Raw genomic sequence first — 26,982 nt, forward strand, 5'->3', positions numbered from 1 at the left:
AGGAGCTACGTTTGAAGCTCTCAACGCGAGCTCCGATTTTTTTGTGTTGTCATTATTTGCATTAAAGAAAATCCAAGAAAGCTTGGTGCTCAAAAAAATATCCCAGTGTGGGAAGCGATAGATTTGATTTGCTATCTCTACCACAGTCAGGCGCATGGCTAGCTGAAGCCCCCATATCTTCTCCAGGTCTGCCCTTGCTCTTCGGCGAATTTCGACTGAGTGTAGTAGAAAGTACAAATTTGGTTTTAAATTCTACAGCTTTGAGAGAAAAATTTTTGTTGCTCTTCAGTCGTTTTGGATGCGTTCTGTGACCATACTGCCGTATGTCACGACGGAGTGGACACGCCATTTCCCGACACGACAGAATTCGCGGCAGGGTTGCAACGGCTTGTTCAGCGGCTAACTTATCTCCAGTATTGGAAAAACGACTCCTGATAACATTCCGCGGCTTGGAATAGTTCTTCTGTCATCATGGAAGTTAGACCCTTCTGCAGCTCTTGATGTTATAGTGACTTCAATTCTGCCACAAAAATTTATATAAATTGCGGCCGAGAAGTTAGGTTAGGCATTTGAAGCAGCTGATGATCAAAAGTTTAGAGTGTATGAGCAAAAATGTTCTCAGCACAGTATTACGTTCGTGCCATTAGCCGTGGTAGATCATATGTCTTCGATTTTCAGGAAGACATTAAAGCGAATAGCCTCACTTGCAGACATTATAATCCATCAATCGGAGGGATTTCCCATTGCTTTTGACAAGATAGCACAGTCAATCACGTCACAAAAGTTGCGATTCTTGGATCTGCGGTAATGTTGCTAGCCCACGCACAACATAAGTCTCGGTTGTTTTTGAGAAAACTTTAAGCTCTCTTTAAGCAAAGTACAGTGAAACTTTTAAGAAGTATCTAATTAGGGGATATAATCTTCATTTTCAATGACGAGTTTTTATTCTTACCTGACCAAAGGGCGAACAATAGAAATTTGCATTTCATGTGTTCAAAAAATGAAATGGACTGGTAAAAATTGATACAATAAACTGTTGATCTTTTATTTAGTTTCGGGCGCTATCAGTCGCCAATGGATAACGTTTAACGGCTATAATACAAATTGCTATATATAGTCTATCTACTGTCTCATTTTTCATATTTTGGTCCAATGTACTTCTTCTGATCTATTGTCGGATCTTTTCAACAATTGCCCCCCTTTTGCAAAAGGGGGGCCTATTCTTGAATAGAATTTAAGCGAGCGATTTATTAACCAATTAGAGACTACTAAACTTTCCGTGTATGTTCATACTGTGTTAAATTGAATAGAATAAAATGCGCCATGCTAGGGCAATTAGCAGAATTGGAATACAAAGCGAAAACAATTTCCGACTGGCGGGTCGGTGGGCGCGCTTCGCGCGCGTCGCGGCTTTGCCGCGATATCCGACCCGCGATTTCCGGATTACATCCCACAGCGCGTGAGAGGCATGGCCATGAACAGCGGTCCACAATTGCACTTAAACTATTATTCGGCTATCTAAACTTTAGGCCAACTAATATTGTGGTAAAATATAGCACAAAAGGGGTGGCGATTCTCTACTAGGTACCAAAGGGGGGGGGCAATTGTTGAAAAGATCCCTATTGTCCGCTCAGTATAAGATTTTTTTATTGTACACAGGTTTCTCTTTTGTACGTTTCTTTCCTAGAATCTAACGGTAGGCGGAGGGAAGGCGGACAAAATAGATACCCGCTATACAAACGATCATTAATGCAAAAAAAAATTGGTGAAAAAAATGATCTTTTCAACAACCAGTCACCCCCTTCGCAAAAGGGGGGAGAGATTGTTGACTAGAAGTTAAGCAAATAATTTATTGACTGTCAGAGTAGAGAACTTACTTTACATGCATACGCATAGTATGTTAAACAGATTTGAATAAATTAAGTCATGCGAGGGCGATTAGCCGAAGTGACACAAGAAGTAGAATATTTTTAAACTAGTAATAATAATATAATCACACAGCGCATGAGGCATGGCCGAGAACAGCGGCCGCTATCCTGCTTATAATGATATTAGCTTATCCGAACTGTAGGCTAATTTTGTATGTTAAAAAACAGCAAAAAGGGGAGATTCATTAAGTACCAAAGGGGGGGGGGGTTGGAAATATTAAAAAAAAACTGTTCACGTGGGGGAAAGCAAACAGCGCCCAGTGAACCATTTTGACGGCGTATTTTCATTCAAAGGCTCTTTTAGGAAGCAAATCGGATTTCGGTCGACTGCCGTTAGTTTCCTGGGCGAATTGGGCTCAACGCTCGAATTCATTTTTGTTCATTCACGACCAGTTTAAAATCAACACAAAATCGACTGTTGAGTAAACCGAAATCGTTAAATATAAAGCTTTAGTTTTGGTTCAATGATTTTATGAGATTGAAAATGAACTTGACTCTAATTTTATAAAAGCGGGTCTTTCCCATTATAGCCCCCCATCATGGTAAACATACCATAACGGATGGCTATAATTTCGTGGGGGGGGGGGGGGGGCTGTATCGGGAGAGACCCATAAATGCTAGCCTGTTAACTTTTGATTACCTTAGATAACCCACCCCCCCCCCCCCCACCCACACACATACACACACACACACACACACACACACACACACACACACACACACGCAAACACAAATGCCCGAAATTGTAGATTGTTTGGAAATTGGAGAAGAGGTCCAGTAATTTCGGCTAATTTGGCTTCGGTCATATGGATGTTGAACAAAATAAGTGTCTATACAGACCGCGTCTATACATTATAAGGTGCCGTGAATATTAGCCGAAAGGGAAATTAGCCGAATGGAATAGCCGAAAAGGAGATATTAACCAATCAGATTTGAGATCGCGCAAATGTTATTGTGAGAATAAAAAGTTCGGTCGTGATATTTTGTTCGGTTGTGATAGATTCATATCAAGTCCCACGGGCTGCTGAGGCATGGCCAACTGCGTTAATTTCATGTGTTAGGGAGTTAGATAATTGCGCGTCCCACTTATGTTTGCTTACCGCTATCTTATGCAATTATTTCTTCTAATTTTCCTCCTTTTGACCTTTTCGGCTAATTTTCAGGTCGGCTAATATTCCGGACACCACATTATAAAGGCCACTTTTCACACTAAATATGAGATATAACGTAGTTTTGTTTACACATGTAATTAAGTTCACAATAGGTCGTATACGCAAATAATTCTTCGTCTTCTGATCGGGATAATAAACGTCTTCTCAAGGGGAACAAAACCCCAATTTAAGCTCTTGTTTTGAATGTTTGCTTAAAGATTAAAATGGAATTCAGTTATGCTATCTTTTAGAACAATTATTTGCGATTAATATCGGGCTATATATTGCTAAAAAATTACAATTTTCAATTATTTTTTCCAAATTTAGTTCAAAATGAGTAATTATGACACGATTTGAGCTGTCAGTATATTTATCATTGGGCATTCGATAACTGAAAAAGAAAAAGTTTGTTTAACTTAATTTTTCGCTAGTGCAAAAGGTAATTATTTCTTGAACGTCGCAGCAAAATTCAATTTTATTAAAGCTTTTAGCGTGTCGCCGTGGCATTTTAAGTTCAAAATTACAAAAAACTTGATCTTTTCGGACACTACCACCCCCCCCCCCCCTCCCCCACCGTTATGCAAGTACTACAATGAACTCTCAACCTATCTCCAATATCATTGTTAGTTAGTTCATCTTTTTCAATGCTTTTGAAACCATTCCTATAGTAACTGTAATGTACTTAGTATAACATTCCAGGCCCCTTTTTCCAGCCCCCCCCCCCCCCCCCCCCCCCCACCAGTTTCCGCTGTTCTACTCCACTTTCATTAAGAAAACAATTCCGTCTTTTGATATTTAGTCTTTTGAAAATGACCGAAGCAGCTCCCTTTGACACGAAAGTGCCATTATCTGCGGCTACAGCTTTTCCATTCTGGCGGAGACTGATAGGTCTGATTGTTGGAATTTTGGTCAACTTTGGCATTGGGGTCAACTTGACATTCTGGACCCCGTTTGTGCCCAACATGCACCTGGACAGGGGAGTGTCGGAGACTGCCACTGGGGTCATATCTTGTGGATATGGTAAGACTGCATTTGATTACCTATAACCGGTGTTTCACACTTAAGAATGAAAAGGTAAATTTATCTCTATAGTTTTTCCCAAAACTATCAAAATTCCAAAAGATTTGCTGGTTCGTCTACGTTAAGAGTGTACTGTTTTGTCCCCGAACTGTTTGCTCTCGAATGCTAAGAAATTTTACTCCAATTTTTTGAATTGATGATCAACAAGGCGGCTCGGTAATGTGCGACCGCACATAAGGTTCCGACCCCGCTCATCCACAATTTTGGCATCGTTGTCTACCAAATGAGGAACAGATGGAAAAACACAAAAATTCAAGTATTTTTCAAAAAAAAAACTGGTGTATGAACGAAAAGATAGCCTCCAAAGCAAATAACTCAGTGGAGTAAAAAATGATGCACTAGAGCGAAGACGAACGGCAAAATCAAACAACAACAACAACAAACATTAATTACATCAAAAAATTTATGTCCGTTTTAAAAAACAAAACCTAATAAAGTCAATAAATAGCGTCAGACAAAACTGAAATTAAACAAAATAACTTTAATTCACCAGAAAATATATGGGACTACTGAATAAAAAGGCTTGGTAACAATTAGACAATAAAGAACAAAAACAGTAAAGTTGTAAATTTCGCTTATTTTTTTTTAAATAATTAATTTCAAACTAATGAAAACAATTAGAAATCAACTAAAATATCCCATAAGTGTACGATTACCAATTCTATAGAAATGAATTAAGAACTCTTGGTATTCAAATTTTTTTGCAGTTACAAAAAGAACAACAAATAGACAACAAACTAAAAATCAATTAAAACTTGCCAGAAAATGCTTTGGAAGCCGTAAAGCCATACTCTGGCCCCCAAAAATATCTTCGATTGCATCTTCGTCGAACACCGATAATGTATTATGTGGCCGCTCATTAATGAAAATAAGCAACAATTAGACAAAAAAGAAAGAAATGCAAAATTATGTAAAACTTGTTTTTTTTCGAAGAAAATTTATTTCCAAAGACATAAAAGCCAATAATTACAAAATGAAAAATTTGAATAGGTTCGTCCATTCTTCCAAAGGAAGCCCTTGAGAACTTCAATTATCCAGAATATGTCTTACGTCTATAAAAAAACGTCAAATATGACAAAAATCAAAAATTTATTTACTTTTTTTGTGAAAAACCCGTGTGGAAGCCAGTAAAGTCATAAAGAATTCTCTTAAAACATTAGATTTTGTGACACCAATCCCTTTTGACACCTTCCCCTGACAAAAATAATGCCATCTTTAACCTTTAATTAACGAGACCAGGTAACAAAAAAACAATAAAAGGAACAAAATTGCGAAGTTGAGATTTTTTTTTTCATGTTGGAAAACGATTGTTTTCAAAAGTCATGAAAGCCATTATCTATCTTCTAATATCAGAACATTGGCTCATCGTCTCTTCCAGGAGAAGCCAATCAAACCGGGTCATTGTACAGGAGATTAAATTCGAATAAAAAGACAAAATAAAAACGACAGTTAGAGAAAAAATTAAAAATATCAATTAAGTTCTTCGAGAAAGTACTGTCGAAGCGGCGAAGAACCAAAATCTATATCTTTGAGGATTTAAATATTATCAATTGTGCGTTATATTAAACTTGAAAAATGTGATATATGAACTGATTATAACGTGATAATTTGACAAAACTAGAAAACATGAAAATTGGGCAGATACCTAAAAATTAAAGAAAAATTGTTAAATCTAGTAATATCAAAGCCAGAACACCATAACTTAAGGCGTAAAACCGCAATAAAGAATAAATTTGAATTCAGCAGAAAGAGGGAGCACTCTTTGATTGCTGACACTAAGCTACAAGTTGACCAACTTAAGAGAAAAATGGAGGCAAAGTTCAATAAGCCATTTTTTATTTAAAAATCAAATATCTTATAAGTCAAAACGACCATAAGCTTTCAAGCGATAAACTAGATAAATTAACTTCGAGCTAATTAGGAAGCCAATAGGACCTATCACTAGTGAGCTTTGATTTGAAATGTTCTGTTAATTAATATAAAAAAGATCGAATTTTTTTTTCATAAAAAACCGACTGACAACAATCCGAATTGTTTTTGGATTGTAACGGCCAAGATTGGTACAGAACTAGTCCAGCTAATAATGATTGTCCATTGGGAATATTTAATTTTTGGAATGTCATTGATATAGATTTCTTTGTTAGTTAAAAAATCAAAAATAAAGGCTGCGTTTTTGATAATCAACGAATAAAGTTAGCATAAAACGGCAAAGTTTTATTTACAGAGCACTCTCAACGGAAGTTGAAGTGGAATTAGCCCCGTTTTCTGTCTACAAAGACTGTTTTAGTAGTTTTTGGGTGTGCACTTCATGCAAAATTAATCAGAGTGGACTAAAGAAACCTATTTCGTGCTGTTTTTGATGAAGTCTGAATTTTGTGAAATATTTAGCCGGGATTTGTGACAAAAAAATCAATGAAAATAGCCGACAATATATTTTGTCTTTAAATGTAAAATCAACAAAATTTTCTTGAAATTTTTTTTAATTTTATCAAAATTGGCGGAATTTTAGTCAAAAATTCCGAAAAAAGGTGATCGAAATCAACGGAATTCACTCTATTTTCTCGAGAGTTTAAACCTCGATATCTCCCTGTCAAAAACGAAAATCAAAAAAATCTTTTAAATTCCATATTCTACGCTGGACAAGCTTTCTAATGATACCAGTCTCAACTCTCTACGATGAATATATCGATCGGCCAAAATTGACTGAACAAAAAAAACCCATTTGATTATATAGTTCCTCCCCCCTCAAGAGGGGTCGGAACAATAAATGTAATACCAGCAACGTTATAGCCAGAGTCAGATAACTGAATAAATTCAACAATCAGAATTAAACTTTTCTACCAAAATTAATTAATTGTCCACACTAACTTGAAACAGTTTAATCAATCTACCACCGAGATATCCAAAATTCAATCAATTGACTAAATAACTCTAAAAATTTTGGCCTCCGAGTAGCCTTGTTACTGGTACAAACTTATTAAACTCTCAAACAACAATATTAGTTAACTTTGCAGTTTTACTTCAACTGTTCTTTGACAAAGAACTCAGTAAATAACTATAGTTGTCTCTCACTGAGAATCAATGGCCTCGGTTGAACATTCTAACTAACTCGTTCCCTCTCTCTATCTATCTATCTCTCTCTTTCTCTCGTTCGTTCCTGTTCTAATGTATTTTCTTGAGCCTAAGGTTACTCACTTATCAGTTTTATCATCAATAACTAACGTGTTGTTTTTTAGAGCATTTCGACCTAACGTGTAAAAGCAATAGTAGGCGTAATAAGTCAGTCAACGAGTTTTAGCTTTACTTGTGTATCAGCTTGCTCAAGATGACACCAGTGCCGTGGTCAACTTGCTTTGATAGTTTCATGTTTCAACAAAACTGATCTTTGAGGCTTATTTATTCTTGCGGAAGTACTTGCATGCTTTTTATCTATTTTGTCTCCCACTTAGAAAACTTTTCTTTTCGTCCCATTCTTCTCACGTTTTTGTGGCCTTACAATGCAGCAATGTCTCTTCTTGGAGCTATTTTACAATAATTTTTAGGATCTATTCTGTTTTGTTCCCCAGTTGTTTTACTATCTAAATAAATCGCACGTGCGCTCGGGGCGTAAAAGAAATAGCCCCACTAGGCTAGGGGCGAAAACAGAACAGATCGCACGTGCGCTCGGGGCGTAAAAGAAATAGCCCCACTAGGCTAGGGGCGAAAACAGAGCAGATCCTCATTTTCTTTTAAAAAAGATAAAGATAATAGCAAAATCTTTAGGTTTTTTGTAGTTTTGTAATTATCTTTTTTTAAACACCTATAGCAAAATGTGGCCATCTATGTTTTTGGTTGTAAAAAATGCTTCTCATCAAATTTTTCGTTTCATCCATGAGAGAACAAAAGGAAACTTCAGTTATCTTTTCTATTATTTCTCAAAAGTAAATTAACGGCTTGGGGCTGTCGGATAAAGATCGGGGTCTTTTTCTCGTTGCTTGCACGATTGTTTCATGGGCCATCTCAAAATTTGGTCAAAATTGGTTTTTGGGATGTGCTATTTTGAGGGCGTGGGGATGAGGTAGCATTTTCCAAGACGCTTATAATTTAAACCAATGAGTTTCTGCCAATATGCTTCCAAACAACCCTTGCATTCTTCTGTACGCTTCAATGTGGTCTCAAAAAGACTACTAACCAATGATATGTCCTTTATACCTATCTGAAACATCAAACACACTTCATAAATGCTTATTTGCACCAAAAACTTTTCAAACTCTTGACCTTTTGAATGTCCACTGTTTTTTGCTACTTTTCGGTGACTTTTTCAACTTTATGAATACAAAGTTTATAGTAATGTTACTTTTTCCAAGCTCAATTTTCACTTAGTCACTTTGACTTTTCCAAACTTAACCTGATACACTCAACCTGACCCGAATATTTGAACATGAGAAATCCCACAACTCCTTGCATTTTTCCGTATTTCTGCAATCTCAAAATAATTTCTATCGTAATACTCAAACCAATTATCCAAATAATTGCGTACCAATTTTGGATCCAATTTTTTACAATTATAATAACAAATAGTAATTATTATTCTTTTCAATCTCAATTGTTTTGTGCAATATTTTACTGCTAACTTTTTTTTGCTGTTTAACTTTTTGTACACAGCACGTTTGTCGTCTAAAAAAGAGGCCCAAAACATGCAATATTATACAACGAGATCATCAGGTTTCATTGACCAATTAGTTTTTCTGACCATGAGCTTCATAAGAACAGTTGTTAATTCTGTTTTTCCACATACAGTTTGCTTTCCTTTTCGCTCATGAAGTTTGTCAAGAAAAATTATACATGTTTCAACAAAACTGATCTTTGAGGCTTATTTATTCTTGCGGAAGTACTTGCATGCTTTTTATCTATTTTGTCTCCCACTTAGAAAACTTTTCTTTTCGTCCCATTCTTCTCACGTTTTTGTGGCCTTACAATGCAGCAATGTCTCTTCTTGGAGCTATTTTACAATAATTTTTAGGATCTATTCTGTTTTATAATAACAAATAGTAATTATTATTCTTTTCAATCTCAATTGTTTTGTGCAATATTTTACTGCTAACTTTTTTTTGCTGTTTAACTTTTTGTACACAGCACGTTTGTCGTCTAAAAAAGAGGCCCAAAACATGCAATATTATACAACGAGATCATCAGGTTTCATTGACCAATTAGTTTTTCTGACCATGAGCTTCATAAGAACAGTTGTTAATTCTGTTTTTCCACATACAGTTTGCTTTCCTTTTCGCTCATGAAGTTTGTCAAGAAAAATTATACATGTTTCAACAAAACTGATCTTTGAGGCTTATTTATTCTTGCGGAAGTACTTGCATGCTTTTTATCTATTTTGTCTCCCACTTAGAAAACTTTTCTTTTCGTCCCATTCTTCTCACGTTTTTGTGGCCTTACAATGCAGCAATGTCTCTTCTTGGAGCTATTTTACAATAATTTTTAGGATCTATTCTGTTTTATAATAACAAATAGTAATTATTATTCTTTTCAATCTCAATTGTTTTGTGCAATATTTTACTGCTAACTTTTTTTTGCTGTTTAACTTTTTGTACACAGCACGTTTGTCGTCTAAAAAAGAGGCCCAAAACATGCAATATTATACAACGAGATCATCAGGTTTCATTGACCAATTAGTTTTTCTGACCATGAGCTTCATAAGAACAGTTGTTAATTCTGTTTTTCCACATACAGTTTGCTTTCCTTTTCGCTCATGAAGTTTGTCAAGAAAAATTATACATGTTTCAACAAAACTGATCTTTGAGGCTTATTTATTCTTGCGGAAGTACTTGCATGCTTTTTATCTATTTTGTCTCCCACTTAGAAAACTTTTCTTTTCGTCCATATAATTTTTTACAATTATAATAACAAATAGTAATTATTATTCTTTTCAATCTCAATTGTTTTGTGCAATATTTTACTGCTAACTTTTTTTTGCTGTTTAACTTTTTGTACACAGCACGTTTGTCGTCTAAAAAAGAGGCCCAAAACATGCAATATTATACAACGAGATCATCAGGTTTCATTGACCAATTAGTTTTTCTGACCATGAGCTTCATAAGAACAGTTGTTAATTCTGTTTTTCCACATACAGTTTGCTTTCCTTTTCGCTCATGAAGTTTGTCAAGAAAAATTATATCCCCGTGATTTTTTTCTGTACTTGCTGTTGGTGATAAATAACTGGCAAGTAAATACTTTTTGTTTTCTGGGAGTAATCCAAAAATCGACCATCAAGTTGTTGAAACCAGCCCTTTTGGGTTTTTCTTTTTTTCTGGCGGTCTTTTAAAGTACTTTTTATTTTTTGAAAGAAGACACCATTTAATCCCTCCAAACTTGCAGCGGCTTACAGAGGACAGAGTCTTTTTTTCATAGTGATTGGTCTTTTAATAATTTCACTTTACCGTTTGGAGAAGTAACCCCAAGCAAATTTGCTATCAGTCCTTGCAATATTCTTTGTTCATTTTTTTCTGTTGTAATCAAATTGGATTCACTTCAAACTATATCTCTTGCGTTTCATTCTTGGATAAATTGATGACTTTGCAAAGCATGTTTCGCATTTGATTGTTTTTTTTTCGAATTTAAACTGGATTTCACTCCAACTTACTTTTCCCAAGTTTGTTCTTACGTAAATATGCTCAAGTAGCTCTAAAACTTAGCAATTTACTTTAATTCTTAAGGTCTACTTTCCAATTAACGTGTTTGTGTCCTCAGATTTTAAAGGCGTGGTATCAGCCCATTTCACATTACCGTAACTTCATTTAACTGTGTACAATGAGGTTATAAGGTTTCAGTTTTGCTATCAACCTCTTTTGCTTATTTGTTCAGAACACTATCGTTGCAAATAGAATATTTCATTTTTAAATGATTTTAGAATAGGATGATTCTGGCAAATATGCAAACTAATGAGGTTCTCCTAATCTAAGTTTCAATTGAAGTTTTCAGGGCCTCAGAGTTAAAGCGCATGGTCTAAGCCAATTCTGCACTCCTCCCTACCAGGCTATTATTCATTCGAATAAAATGAAAATTATCCGTCGTTTCGGCGTGTGCTATCATTGTTTTAAAATTTCTGACATATCACTATTTTTTCATTTAATTGTCCTTTGAAAGCTTACGTTAATGTGAACTACTTAAATAGAGCTCCAAGTAAAGCGAAAACGAAGGCTACATAATGCACCGACTTCAAAGTGAGAGATACAATTAAAATGGCATCTTGAGTTTTAAAATTTAGGTGTTTATCAAAGTTGTGTAATTGTATTTAAATAAAAGAGAACCACAAACAATTAAACCAGTCTCTTAGATCATAAAAGTTTTGTTTTGTACAGCATAGTTACAGCAAAAATGCCTTAACAGTTCACTAATGCCTTCACCTCAAACTAACTCTGGCAGCTATTTATTTTTTGGAACAATTCTGTACATTACGTTCAATTGGTTGAAGTGACTGACTCAGTTGTCAGCTTCTGATTAAAATCCATTAAATGCAACTTTATAATCACAAAGAAAATCTTAATACAGTAGTAGTAGTAGTTATTACCACAGATAATTCATGTAAACAGCTTGAAAAAATATGTTTATTTTCCCATGTTCGAAGTGATCTCCACCTCCAGTCGCATTCCTTGATTTTTTTTTTACTTTTTACGCTACACTCATCACGATCACTGACGCTCCGAATTGTTCGATTTCGTCCAGCGCTCTTATCGACTAACACTTAGTCTTCCAAATAGCTACCCGCACAACAAACCCATCACTCGTTTTCCGAATTTAATGGAAAGACTTCTAGAGTACTCCCTCATATACAGCTCTATCTCTTCTCAACAAGCTAATTGACAACTGATTTCTACCAGGAACGACTGCTTGACGGGCTTTAAAATCTAATGGCTTATTCCGTTCATAATTTTGCCGCGAATGGGAGTTCTGAGCCCGTACCGCAATTACATTATCTCTACGTTTATCTGCAGAACAGTTTCTTGCGTCAGTTGTTAGTTTCAGTTCCAACTCGTTTTAGGTTCGCAGCTACTTATTGCCGAACACCACACTCTAGATAGACGACGTTTCACATTACTATTTGTTATTTGCAAATGCCGATTTGGTTCCGTTGGCTTTGTGTTCAGATGAAATTTTTCTAGTCGCAGAAATTTTTAAAACGGCCTTTGAATTCGGATCCATTATCAGTACACACATTCTCTGGTTGTTTTTAAGTGATTATCTTTTTAATGGCTTTGACACAGTGTGCGGCATATGTTTTTTTCATTGGTTGTACACGTAAGTATTTTGATGAAACCTCCACGGCGACTTACAGATATTTAATTGTTTTGTTTAGCTAACTTGTCCAGGCAACGTCAACAGACTATTTTGCTTGCAAAACTTTCAACTGCTTTGTAGTAATTTACTCACTTTGTGCAGATTGATCTAAGTGATGCTATTCGTGTTGTATAGATTTATTATTGTTTTTAACTTTATCCTTAAACAATTTTACATTTTGAAAGTTGTTTGATTTCTTCTTCCGCATTTGCAAAGCCTTCCTCATCAACGCTAGGGGTGTCTTTTTGTTCTTCTCTGTTGAAATCAATGTTTTCTGGCAGTCGATTGATTTTCCAGCTTGTTTCCTTTGTTCTTCAGTTAGTCTCAAAATTTTTTCACGGAGGTGTTACGGGTTAAATGTGTGGGGTTAATTAGATGATTGTATGTATGGTAATATACATTTGTTTTTAAAAAGTCTTCTAGAATGCGTACAAAGTTGGCGATGCCGATTTTGGTTCGAGAATATAAAGTTGCTTTTTTTCTATAGAAATTTTTTAGACTCATTATTTAGACTCACTTAATTTTTTTTTGAAATTTTCGTTGTTATTTGGGTTTTCTCGTCTTGCAGAAAATCAATATCGATTAGAAATTTTCTGCTGATATCCTTAAATATCGATTGGTTCCCTTTATCTGCAATTGAAACGTAATGAGTTTGCTGTTGTGAACTGAGTTTTATTCTCGCGGGTGGTATTTGTGGCTATGAGTTTCTTTACAGGTGTGACAATTTTTTGGCCGGTTTCTGAATTTCTCAATTTTTCAAAATCTGTGAGGACCGTGGCTGCTCTTTTGTACGCATATGGCGCGGAATCATAACGAATACTTCAGTTGACATGCTATTGTACATATTGTAGACAAGGTCTAGCTAAAAGCTGAATGGGGAAGTCACCCGTTGCCGTTTAGAAATGTTTCCTTCTTGTCTCTGCGCTGCATTTCTGTTATTCAGTTGCCATAGCTCTTTCGAATTTTTGGATTTTTGTCTTTTTTCTGGGCACCAGGCCGGAGAACACGTTCAAAACACATTTGCTAAGAAACCAAATGATATCCAAGTCGTTCGTTAGGAGATTTTTCTCGGTTTTTGTTTTCGATTTAGTGCTATCGCATCAAAGCTTCAGCATAATCAAGTTTTTCTTTTTCGTTTACTATTGATGTAGTGATTGCTTTCTTGGAAGAAATGTAGAAGATATATCGCTCGGGTCCGGTCACATTCTAGGATGAACGTAAACCCTGACTTGTTTTTCGATCCAGGTCTGTCATCGGATGACCGTAAGTCTCACCTGTCGCTTTTTTATAGGATTCTGTAAGCACTTAAATACAATACAATACAATTTTTTAAAAGCTATTCTATCTGTTGAATGTCGTGTATGGACTTGAAGAGAATAATGCGAGTAGTATTGAGGACAACTGTGCTACACCTATTACTCTGTTGAAACAAATTGTTTTCAACATGCAACATGGAGTTTCCGATGTCTTCCGGATGTTGCACGTTTAACAAATTCTTTATTGTTAAATATCTCACTTGAATTGTCGTATATCATTAAACTTTCAAAAAGATTTCTTGTTATCTGTTTTGAATCCAAAATAATTAATAAACTCGATGATTTGCAGTTGATTTGTGTTCGACACTAAATATGTCATGATATTCTTTGTACAACTAATAAATTTTTCTGAACTGAGGATAAAATTCCACTCCCCAAAGCATGCTGAATGAGAGATCTGTTTTTCCAGATCCACTGAATCCCACAATTCTCATGAAAATTCTGTCATAATTCAGAACAATCGTGTTTATAGTTTTGGAACTGTTAAGATATAACCAATTAGACATGATTTTAATGCAATCCCAATCGAATTTTCTTCACAACTCGATGATATCAGAAAGAGCATAGCGAAGCAGAAGATTATCATGGGTAATATAATGCCAACTTGGACAAAAAATATAACCCATGGGTGCACAACTACCTTAATCGAACAACAGCGCCATGGGGGTTGCTCTTTGTTACCGTAATCAAAAATTAAATTGGTGATGGCGCCGTCAATTTTATCTTCAACGACTCTGCTAGTCATTTTAAACAGTTTTGGCTTTTCACTGTAACCTTTCAAAATTGATAATCAATTTTTATCGTATAGACTGTATATATATATATATATATATATATATATATATATATATATATATATATACACACTTAGTTCTTTTCAAAATACTTTTCAAATTTTCTGCTGTAAACAAATTGGTTTCCCTAACCACATGCAATGGCCTCTGTGTTTCATTGTTACTGTTCTGACAACTTGATGACTTTGCGAAGCAAGTTGTGCTTTTATTTTTTTTAGCGGATACGAATTGGATTTCGCACCAACTTACACTGCCGAAGTTTGTTATTAAGTAATTTGCTCCAGATTAGCTCCAAAGCAATTTATTTTTCAAGATCTACTTTCCAATTAAAGTGTTTATGAGCTCAGAATTTAAAGGCATGGTATTAACCAATTCTGCATTACCTTAACTTTATTTAACTGTTTTCAATAGCGTTATAAGGTTTCAGTTTTGCTATCAACCTCTTTCGCTTATTTGTTCAGAACACTATCGTTGCAAATAGAATAATTTTTTAAATTGATTTTGGCAAATATGCAGAATATCTGAATATGTTTCAGTGCAATCATCATTCTACTCGAAAATTGTTTCACAACAATTTTTCCATATTAATGTTGCCTCAAAGTTTTTCTTTTTTATCTGCAAAGTAAAATAAATCAACAAAACAATTATGTATCTTGTTTTTCCCTGCAAAAGAGTAAGTAATTGCACCAAAGATAATAGAAAGTCATTTAATTTTAAGGGAACACAATAATTATGTAGAACCCAAAAATCTAAACGAGTAAATTTTTACGAGGCTTTAACATTTTGGCTAAATTTAGTCGAACAGAAGAACTCGAACCGTTTTGCTTCAAATTGATTTAAATAGGAATACCCTCCAGTTTTTTCGGGAAACGGTTTTTTTGTACACGCGCCGGTGTCTACTTGTTTGGAGGTTGTTGCGTGAAACGAAAAGTTGATTCTTCATAAAATAATCAACAGATTTCAGGCTCGAGTGAAGCAAACTTGCCAGAGTTTTGCTACAGACAACTTGCAACTGGCTTTCAGGATTTTGCAGGATAACGCTCTACCCCGTAATTTCAACTCTTTAAAGAGAATTGTTGCGGCTGCTGAAAGGTCTGGTGTTCGAGTTTTAGGCCGGCATCGTTCTTCACTGATTCCAGTTGACTAATAGTTTTGTCGAAACTATTAGTCGCTGGGTTGACTAAGAGGTCTGTAATTTAAAGATTGATTGCAGTCAAGCGTATCCTTAATGATAAACCTTGTCCATTTTCTTACTGAAGCTTGAAGGGCTTCAGTCAAATGATAGTAAGTATTGTTGCTAGGACTTCTTGTAGGAAAACTCAACTAATATAAAGAAACTCAACTCAAAATAGCAAATTTGATTCATAATCAATTTATAGTCAATCTGAGAGCGAACTGTCCATTGTAACAGTTTTTATTTGTTCTAAATACAATAACTGTTCTTTTTTCAAACAATTAAGGTAAAGTAAATAATCATTGAAATATCTTTTTCATCATTGTTACTCGTTCCTGATTGGGTATTTGTGAAGATTGAGTGAAGTAATTGAATATTGAGACACTCACAATAAGTGATTGCAAGTCTGTATGAATAATTGCACTCGAACGAAGTTCACCCTCATTTAGTAAGTTTACCCGCCTGTCCTTTGAAAACAATTTTTTCGACGTTAGTTTCTTTTTTTTCTAAATCATAAATTGATTTCTCCAAGCGAGAGTGGCTGGTTATCTTGCAAGATTCAGGCAGAAAAATGGTTATCTTGCAGGATTCTGGCAGAAAAGTGTTTGTCTTACAGTATTATGGCAGAAAAATTGTTATCTTGGTGGATTCTGCAAGAAAAATGGTTATCTTGCAAGAGTCTGACAAAAAATTGGTTATTTTGCAAGATTCTGACAGAAAAACTGTAAAATTATGCTTAATTTTGCAGGATTCTGACAGATTCTGCCAAAATCTTGCAAGATAGCCATTCCAAATTGACGTTTTTTTTCGTGATACTATACGCTGCTAACTTACTATTGATCTTCATTATATAGAAGTTATAACATCGCCATTCTTCTACTAAAACTATTCAAAATGCTTTTGTTCAAATTTTCTGCTGTAACCAAATTGGTTTCACTAGCCACATTCAATAGCCTCTGTGTTTCATTGTTACTGTTCTGACAACTTGACGACTTTGCAAAGCAAGTTGTGCTTTTATTTGTTTTAGCAGATACGAATTGGATTTCGCACCAACTTGCACTGCCGAAGTTTGTTCTGAAGTAATTTGCTCCAGATTTTATCCAAAGCAATTTATTTTTCAAGATCTACTTTCCAATTAAAGTGTTTATGAGCTCAGAGTTCAAAGGCATGAAATCAGCCAATTCTGCATTACATTAACTTTATTTAACTGTTTTAAATAGCCTTATAAGGGTTCAGTTTTGCTATCAATCTCGTTCGCTTATTTGTTCAGAACACTATCGTTGCAAATAGAATAATTTTTTTAAATGGGTTTAGCAAATATGCAGAATATCTGAATATGTTTCAGTGCAATCATCATTTGACTCGAAAATTGTTTGACAACAATTTTTCCATATTAATGTTGCCTCAAAGTTCTTTTTCATCTGCAAAGTAAAATAAATCAACAAAACAATTCAGTATCTTGTTTTAAGAGTAAGTAATTGCACCAAAGATAATAAAAAGTCATTTAATTTTTAGGGAAAACAATAATTATGTAAAACCCGAAAATCTAAACGAGTAAAATTTTACGAGGCTTTAAAATTTTGGCTGAATTTTGTCGAACAGAAGAACTCTAACCGTTTTGCTTCAAATTGATTTAAATAGGAATACCTTCCAGTTTTTTTTGGGAAACAGTTTTTTGTACACGCGCCGGTATCTACTTGTTTGGAGGTTGTTGCGTGAAACGAAAAGTTGATTCGTCATAAAATAATCAATAGATTTCAGGCTCGACTGGAGCAAACTTGCCATTGTTTTGCAACAGACAATTTGCAACTGGCTTTCAGAATTTTGCAGGATAACGCTCTACCCCGTCATTTCAGCTCTTTAAAGAGGATTGTTGCGGCTGCTTAGAGGTCTGGTGTTCGAGTTTTAGGCTGGCATCGTTCTTCACTGATTCCAGTTGACTAATAATTTTGTGGAAACTATTAGACGCTGGGTTGACTAAGAGGTCTGTAATTTAAAGATTGATTGCAGTCAAACGTATCCTTAATGATAAACTATGTCCAATTTCTTACTGAAGCTTGAAGGGTTTCAGTCAAATGATAGTAAGTATTGTTGCTAGGACTTCTTGTAGGAAAACTCAACTAATATAAAGAAACTCAACTCAAAATACCAAAGTTGATTAATAATCAAATTATAGTCAATCTGAGAGCGAACTGTCCATTGTAACAGTTTTTATTTGTTCTAAATACAATAACTGTTCTTTTTTCAAACAATTAAGGTAAAGTAAATAATCATTGAAATATCTTTTTCATCATTGTTACTCGTTCCTGATTGGGTATTTGTGAAGATTGAGTGAAGTAATTGAATTGTGAGAAACTCACAATAAGTGATTGCAAGTCTGTATGATTAATTGCACTCGAACGAAGTCCACCCTCATTTAGTAAGTTTACCCGCCTATCCTTTGAAAGCAATTTTTTCGACATTAGTTTCTTTTTTTAAATCATAAAATGATTTCCCCAGACGAGAGTGGTTGGTTATCTTGCACGATTCTGGTAGAACAATGGTTAGCTTGCAGGATTCTGGAAGAAAAATGGTTATCTTGCAAGATTCTGGCAGAAAAATGGTTATCTTGCAAGAGTCTGACAAAAAAAATTGGTTATCTTGCAAGATTCTGACAGAAAAATTGTAAAATGCATAATCTTGCAAGATTCTGACAGATTCTGTTAGAATATCAATCAAACTATAGTCTTAAACTTAGTGAGAATTAGAAAGAAAGTTTGACTTACCAGATTAGAAAGACAAGCAATATGACTTTGATCAAAGAAATTATATAAATGAATCGTCAAGAAATGGTGCTGAGAATCAATATTCGGTTCAAATTGGTGAATCTAGATAACTATTATTAGAGTTAGATTAAGTGATGTAAAATCTTCCCAGCATGTAATAAATGATGATGATATCTCCGGAAGTGTGAATGAATTCTTAGAAAAATGCAAATGCATTCCATTTTTGGTTCCCATTGCGACTGATTTGCAGAAGCAAACCATATTGGGTAACCCCTGCGACCCCCACTATAATTCACGGTGCTAAGATTAGTTTTGTATCTTGACTTTTTCACACTGATAATGGGTATATATACAGCTGATTTTTGAGTCTTTTTTCAACCCCAAATTCAAATCACCATCTTGATCTAATAATCAGATCTCTCCTGTAAATCTCTAAATTCTACTGTAAAATATCATTTTGTTATTCTCTCATTTTTTGAGAAATTAATTCTTTTACTTAGTTAAAAACGCTTTTTATTCCGCTTGCGAAAGTCCATAACCCAACAGGTTATGGACCCAGCAATTTTCTAAGTCATAAAATTGATTTCCAAAACAAAACTAATTTGTTGTTGACAGTCATAATCCTTTTCTGCTTAGTACCTTTTCTTTTCACAACTGTTTTGCCTGCTCAAACTTCAATGGATCAACAGACAGTGAAGCTGCTGAACTACACAGGAAAGGCACAGGACTTTCCAATCTGGAGCACAAGAGTTGTGGCGATTATGCAGACGAAGGGACTCGCCACTGGCCAATGGGGCAACCAATGATGAGAAGAAGAACCACAAGGAGCTGAAGGATGCATATGAGAAGGAAGTTGCAGACATCAAGGAGAAGCGGAACAATGTGTGGTGCCATCTGGCACTGACTCTAGATGCAACAACCCTCATGCTGATGAGACATGACTGTGTGGGAGATGATGGCATTGGAGATGGAGCAAAGGCTTGGAAGCTTTTGCAAGAGAGATTTCAGAGTGTGGAGACGCCGACAGTGGTGACTTTAGTGGCACAGCTTACTCGACTGCAGCTCGAGGATTCTGAGGATTTGGACAGCTTCTTCATCAGAGGACAGGAGTTGCTCACAAGGCTACAAGAAGCAGGGGAAGCAGTCTCAGAGACCCTCTTCAACGCCTTGGTCCTCAATGGTCTGCCAATGAGGTATGAAAGTTTTGTTATACAGGAAAGCTTCAACCCGGCAACGAACTTCACAGAGTTGAGAAAAAGGCTGCAGAACTTTCATGAGAGCACAGTGCAGAGACACAAGGGACAAAGTGGTTCAGTGGCACTGGCAGTGAAGCGTGACTTCAAGAAGGGACCCAAGAAAGGAAACTGCTTTGTGTGTGGGATCCCTGGACACTTTGCCAAGGACTGCAGGAAGAAGGAGACAGCACAATGTAGCAAGTGTGGTGAGAAGGGTCACCTAGACAGGGCATGCAAGAGACAAAGAGATGGAGGCAAACTTGAGTCAGTGGCAATGGGTCCAACATTGGCTACACCAGACGAGGAATGCTGGGCAGCTCTTACCCAGTGGAAGACAGCAGGCATGCTAGTGGACATTGGTTGTACAGATCACATAGTGACGAACATCGATGCGTTCTTGGACTTTGTGCCCATTCAATCTGTGCTCAGAAATCCCAACGGAGAGGCTTCCAGAGTGGTGGGCAGAGGCTGTGTCAGGATCAGCATACCCTCAAACAAAGGGGAATTCCAATGCGAACTCAAAATTGTTCTGTGTGTTCCGGACTATTCTTCAAACCTCCTATCAGTCTCAAGATGCACGGAGTGGGGACATAGCTTCACTTTCGAGAGAGGAAACAGCTGCATGAAACTCCAGAAGGGAACTCGGGTAAAACTAACACAAGAAAATAATTTGTTTTACTTACCCTGCAGCGTTCTAGAATTCAAGATGAGTTCCAACAGCGTGAAACTTGACAGTGCAAGGAAGTGGCACAGACGATTGGGTCATTTGAATCAAGCGGATGTGGTCAGGAATGCTTCATAGACAGTGGGGGAACTCGATGATGTATGCAATGTTTGTGCATTGGCCAAGATCACAAAGACTCCAGTACCAAGAGTGGCAGAGACCCAAGCAGAAGAGAAGCTGGAGAGGGTGTTCACAGACGTGATGGGACCTTTCAGAGTAGAGTCACTGTCAGGGTTTCGGTTCTGCATTGTGTTTGCAGACCAGTACACGAAGTTTGTGTTTGTGGACTTGCTTAAGGCAAAGAGTGAAGCACTGGCCAGCGTGAAGAAATTTGTTCTCAGTGTGGGGACGCCCAAGAAGCTGAGGCAAGACAATGCGAAGGAGTTTCTCTCAGAGCAGTTCAAGACGTACTGCTTAGATGCAGGCATTCTACAGGAAAAGACCATACCAGAGACGCCACAACAGAATGGGTTAGCTGAGAGGTGCAACAGGGCACTGCTGGAGATGGCAAGATGTTTGCTCATTAACTCAGGACTTCCCAAGATGATGTGGGGAGCAGCAATTCTTCACGCAGCAAAGATCAGAAACTTGGCTGTGAGACGAGAAGAAAAATGCCCAGCAGAGCTGATGAGAGGTGTAAAACCTAAGCTTCCAATTAGTAAATTATCTATTTTTGGTTGCACCGTCTTCATGAGGAAGAGGGACAGAGAAGTCAGCAAACTTGAACCCAAGGCACTGGAAGGAAAGTTTATGGGTTACACTGAAGGAGAAAACGGATACCTGGTGTACATACCCAACACACGCAAGGTGATGGCAGTTCGAGATGTGATCATCAAGTAGTCTGAAGTGGGCTCAATCCCTGACAACAAAGAAACGGCTGACCTACTAGATGATGGGTCGGAACTGGGAATCTGGCACCCAGATGATGGTCATCAAGATGATGACAAGAGAACGAGAGGACACATCTACTGCAATAAAGGAGGAGTGGCATGACGCAAGGAGCGTGAATACTCAAGAAACAACACTGAGGCAAGAGGCCTCGGATGTTGGAGAAACAGCACTAGATGAAGGATCTACAGCAACAAGAGGGAGTCACAGAGACTCAGAGTCACTGGAAGACAGTGACACAGAAGACTTCTCACAGTTAGAGGCTGTTGGCTTCAATGAAGATGCACTGGAACACGCGGACAGAGCAGAGCCTAGACGAGGGACACGAGCAAGGAATGTTCCGCAATTTTTTGGAGAAGTCAGGACCCATCTTGCTGTGACTGAGGGCGACTATGTGGATCCCAAAACAGTCTACGAAGCCAATCAAGGTGACGATTGGGACCAGTGGCACCGGGCAATGAAGGACGAGGTCAAGGCACTCCAAGACAACGAGACTTGGAGCCTAGTGAGACCACCCACAGACAGGGACGTGATACCGGGCAAATGGGTCTACAAAGTGAAATTGGGACCCAGTGGTCAAGTGGACAAATACAAAGCGCGCTATGTGGCGAAAGGCTTCAAACAAGTGGAAGGACTGGACTACTTTGAGAATTTTGCACCTACCTGTAAGCCAGAGACATTCAGGATTCTACTTCAGCTATCAGCGAAGCAGGGCCATGTGATGCACCAATTTGATGTCGAGACTGCTTTCCTGCACTCACCAATCGAGGAAGAAGTGTATCTGGAACAGCCACAGGAGTTTGTAAAACGCGGATCAGATGGAGAGAAGTTAGTATGTCGACTAAATAAATCAATTTATGGTTTGAAACAGGCTGCTAACAACTGGTACAAAGAGCTGGCAAATTTCCTATTGAGACAGGGGTTCACCAGAAGCAGGAACGATCACTGCTTGTTTGCAAGATCAGAGGCAGAGGATCACACCTTCATCTTGGTGTGGGTTGACGACATCATAGTAGCATCAAGAAGTATGACAGTGGTCTCTGATGTCAAGAAGGCACTAGAAGCAACCTTTCACATGGAAGACAGAGGGAGACCACACTGTTTTCTGGGTCTAAGAATCATACGAGAAGAGGGCAAAGTCACAGTCGACCAAGAACGCTACATAGAAACAATGCTTGAGCGGTTTCAAATGGATCAATGCAAACCCTCAAGAACTCCAGCTGATTTGAATTTGAATTTTCACACAGCACAGAACGGAGACGAAGAAGTGGACCAGAGGATCTACAGAAGCTTGGTTGGATCACTTCTTTATCTGGCCAAACAGACGAGGCCAGACATCATGTTCACAGTCAACATTCTGTCCAGACACATGAATGCACCTACCAATCAACACTGGATGTGCGGAAAACGACTTCTGCGATATCTTCAAGGTTCAAAAGGTTTAAAACTTACTTACACAAAAGAGGCTAGTTATGATTTAGTGGGGGAAATTGATGCAGGCTGGTCTGGAGACGTGAACGACAGAAAATCAACAACGGGCTATTACTTCAAGCTCAACGGACGTGGTGCAGCACTCAGCTGGGGTGTCAAGAAGCAGGCCACAGTTGCTCTTTCTTCATCAGAAGCAGAATATCAGGGCATGGCAGCAGTTCAGGAAGCACTATACCTGAAACAACTTCTAGAGGATTTTGGCATCCAACAGAAACGTCCAATAGCAATTGGTGAAGACAACCAAAGTTGTATCAGACTCTGCCAAAACCCAGTCATGCACAAAAGGAGCAAGCACATCGAAACAAAGTTTCACTTCATCCGGGACAAGACGGAGGATGGGACTATTTCAATTCAATACGTCCCTACAGACAAAATGGCAGCGGACATCTTCACAAAGTCCTTACCCGTTTCGAAAGTGGAAACATTCAGAGCAGTTTAAATGGGAACAGACTCTACGCAATCAGCTCAAGTATGAGTGGGGGTGTTAGAATATCAATCAAACGATAGTCTTAAACTTAGTGAGAGTTAGAAAGAAAGTTTGACTTACCAGATTAGAAAGACAAGCAATATGGCTTTGATCAAAGAAATTATATAAATGAATCGTCAAGAAATGGTGCTGAGAATCAATATTCGGTTCAAATTGGTGAATCTAGATAACTATTATTAGAGTTAGATTAAGTGATGTAAAATCTTCCCAGCATGTATTAAATGATGATGATATCTCCGGAAGTGTGAATGAATTCTTAGAAAAGTGCAAATGCATTCCATTTATGGTTCCCATTGCGACTGATTTGCAGAAGCAAACCATATTGGGTAACCCCTGCGACCCCCACTATAAATCACGGTGCTAAGATTAGTTTTGTATCTTGACTTTTTCACACTGATAATGGGTATATATACAGCTGATTTTTGAGTCTTTTTCATCCCCAAATTCAAATCACCATCTTGATCTCATAATCAGATCTCTCCTGTAAATCTCTAAATTCTACTGTAAAATATCATTTTGTTATTGTCATTTTTTGAGAAATTAATTCTTTTACTTAGTTGAAAACGTTCTTTATTCCGCTTGCGAAAGTCCATAAACCAACAGATTCTGCCAAAATCTTGCAAGATAACCATTCCAAATTCACGGTTTTTTTTCGTGAAACTATACGCTGCTAACTTACTTTTGATCTTCAGTCTATAGAAGTTATAACATCGCCATTCTCTTACTAAAACTATTAAAATTTTGTCACGTGTTTCAGGAATCGGGCAGCTCACAATGGCGTTTACATTACTACTTCTGTTATCAGAAAAAAGCAACAGAAAGCGATACTATCAAGCTGGCCCAATAATCGGATGTTTAAGCACTATATCCTTCGCTCTGTCCAGCAAATTGTTCCCAAAAAACAACACAGCCTATTTCATTATGGCTTTTGCTTCCATGATATCTCAAGGATTGGGTGTGGGAATGAACTTTACACAAGGAACACCGATTTTGATGTCATTTTTCCCCAAAATTACCGGACGAGTTTGTAGCTGGATCCATTTAGCAAGCACTGTTGGTTTTATGTGTGGCCCTCCTATCGGCAGTTTCATCTTTCGGCTAGCCGGATATTATGTTCCGTTCTGGACAATTGCGTCCTTTCAAATTTCAACTTCTTTGATAATATTTTTTGGTGTGCCTTATTTCAAAAGTGTCGAAGATTCGAACAAAAAATCATTTTCGCTGAAAGCCGCTTTACCGTTTGTAAAACACCCGGGTGTTATTTGTGTGTTGATATCGGGTATTGTATCTTTTTCTTCTTGTTTTTATTTTGCAGTTACGTTTAGCCCGTATTTACTCGCCCAATTTGGTATTTCAAACGCGCAATCCGGAAATTACGCTGTTGTTGTTTACTTGGGAAGAGTTTTTGGTTGTTTACTTTTCGGATTTTTAGTCGATAAAGGGCTAACTAGCATTATATTTACATGTATTGGTTGTTTTTCAACATCCTTAGGGTTTTTATTTGTATTTTTATCACAGTTCAGCAATTTTGTGAACTCAATCGTCGTATTTGAAATTCTGTTTTTCTGGGTTATTTTTACATCGGCAGGAGCTGTCGTGTCGTTTATTCACCTTATAAGGAAAGTTTACGATCCTGAACTGACGAAGCCGAGAGAAGTCGTGGATAGCAACTCGGCTGCAATGTACAGTGTTTGTGTATCTTCGGCTGTTGGGGTGGGAATGAGTTTTTACGGTGGATTTTTGGTGGAGTATTTAGGATTCCACCTAGGCAGTTTGTGTTTATCAGTATCCTGTTTTATTGTTGGTTCTGCCAGTACGTTTTATTTGGTCAGAAGCAACTTGTTGTTGAAAAAAGAAGCCAAAACTGAAGATGTTGAAGAAAAGATTGAAATGAAGAATGAAGAAACAGAACAAAATGATCAAAATGGTGCTACTAAAAGTGAGAATTTGAACTTAAATAACGGTCAGGCCGAATACAACTGTTGAATTATACCGAATAACGTCTATTATCCCCTTTTTATTGTCGAACAACACCACCCCCCCCCCCCTCCCCCCCACGCATCTAACGTTAATGGATATAAACATCACTCAGTGAATAATGAAATGATTATTTTTTATTTATTGTTCTAAAGTGTTTTGCTCGGTAAATTAAATTCTTTATACTTTAAATTTTAACCTATGATCTGAATCAATATACAGAACTAAAAGATGTGTGAAAAATAGATGAAAGAAAAACTACGCGATCGAAACTTTTCAATAATATATTTTTAAAATAACTCAACTATCAAATAGCGCCGCTGTTCTATGATCGAACCTGACCGAGATCGGGTGAAAAATTAGTAAATTACGCAAGCATGTAAGCACATAACATTACTTTTTGACAAGATAATTAGCAATCTATTTAAATGAATGAAATCTTGGTTATTAATATCAGTTCAACTCGAATCAACAATGGAATCACTCGCTACCTTCTAAGAAAAAGGAAAAATCTTTTCAAGTATATCTCCTGTTGTTGCCCCAGAATTTTTCGCATTATTGTTATACGGCCTATACAATCACAGAAAAATTGAGTTCCCTACTCATTGGGTGAGACATCAAGGAACTCTTCACTCGATTCTCCCCACTCATTACATCTTACAAGGAGGACTCCGCTCTTATCGGGTGAGATCAAGGGTTTGCTCGCGGTTTATATGTGCCTATAATTTATCATCTCTTGCAATTAGCAGGATTGCGGACCCGCGTATTGCTGTAACAGAAACTGATTTGGGATCTATTCTGTTTCTGTTCCCCCCCCCCCCCCCCCCCCCCAGCTTAGTGAGCATAAATTTTTATGACCACCAGGCGCACGTGCTATTTTCTTACATAGTAACGTGCTATATAACAACTTATATAACTTATATATAACTTATATAATTTGTAACTGGGGGTCATAAAAAACACTGGGGGGGGGAACAGAATAGATCCCTGATTTGATTGAACTTAATTTCAACAATAGTTAATTTCGTTTTCAATTTTGGCATATGCCACTTTTTTCATTCAATTAGTGATTCAAAAGTCAAAGCAGTGGTTCAATATAAACCCAAGAACGTTTTCGTTGGCAGCTACCTAGAAATAATCTGTTTTCGATTCGTTCGCAGCTGTTTATGTTATATATGATAAGGTCATGTTTGTCCAGAAGCAAAGAAAACAAAAAATGAACATGACAACATCTAATTTTGTTTATCCTCCAGGCTTTTCCGACAAAAAGAGATTTTGAAGGACACTCAATTTCCTCAAGGAAGGTACCAAAATTTAGATTGTTTCTAGGCTCGGGACTTCGATTGAGTCGCATTTGGTTTCTGTTCAAACCTTGAATCTACCTAATTTCATGAAGCGGGCTCTGTGCGGATTGAAAATTGATATTGATTCCTGTCTTAGTTTCGATTGCCAGAATTTCAAAACCTCATTTGAATCAAAAATACCCAACCTCGATCTCAAATTTTTTGAGTTGGTTTAAATTATCACTTTCTGTGTTTTGCAGTCCAGTTGAAAACGGATGGAGCTCAGCTCCTCTAGGATAAAACGTTGTCAGAATACGATGACCTCAACTGTACAGAAGTTTCACCGAAAGCGACATTGGAAACG

General features: G+C 37.0%; 1 protein-coding gene across 1 annotated transcript; it reads left to right on the forward strand.

The window, feature by feature from the left end:
- Positions 1 to 3,450: 3,450 nt before the first annotated feature.
- LOC142355746 (MFS-type transporter SLC18B1-like) lies at positions 3,451 to 25,496 on the forward strand. Its single transcript, XM_075407815.1, has 3 exons — positions 3,451 to 3,518; positions 3,879 to 4,099; positions 24,116 to 25,496. Exons 2-3 carry the CDS (start codon positions 3,889 to 3,891, stop codon positions 25,342 to 25,344), a joined length of 1,440 nt encoding a protein of 479 aa, XP_075263930.1. The 5' UTR covers positions 3,451 to 3,518; positions 3,879 to 3,888; the 3' UTR covers positions 25,345 to 25,496.
- The last annotated feature ends 1,486 nt before the right edge of the window (positions 25,497 to 26,982 follow it).

Source organism: Convolutriloba macropyga, chromosome 2, assembly GCF_964194025.1.
Source record: "Convolutriloba macropyga chromosome 2, txConMacr16.3, whole genome shotgun sequence".
Taxonomy (NCBI): Eukaryota; Metazoa; Xenacoelomorpha; order Acoela; family Convolutidae; genus Convolutriloba; species Convolutriloba macropyga.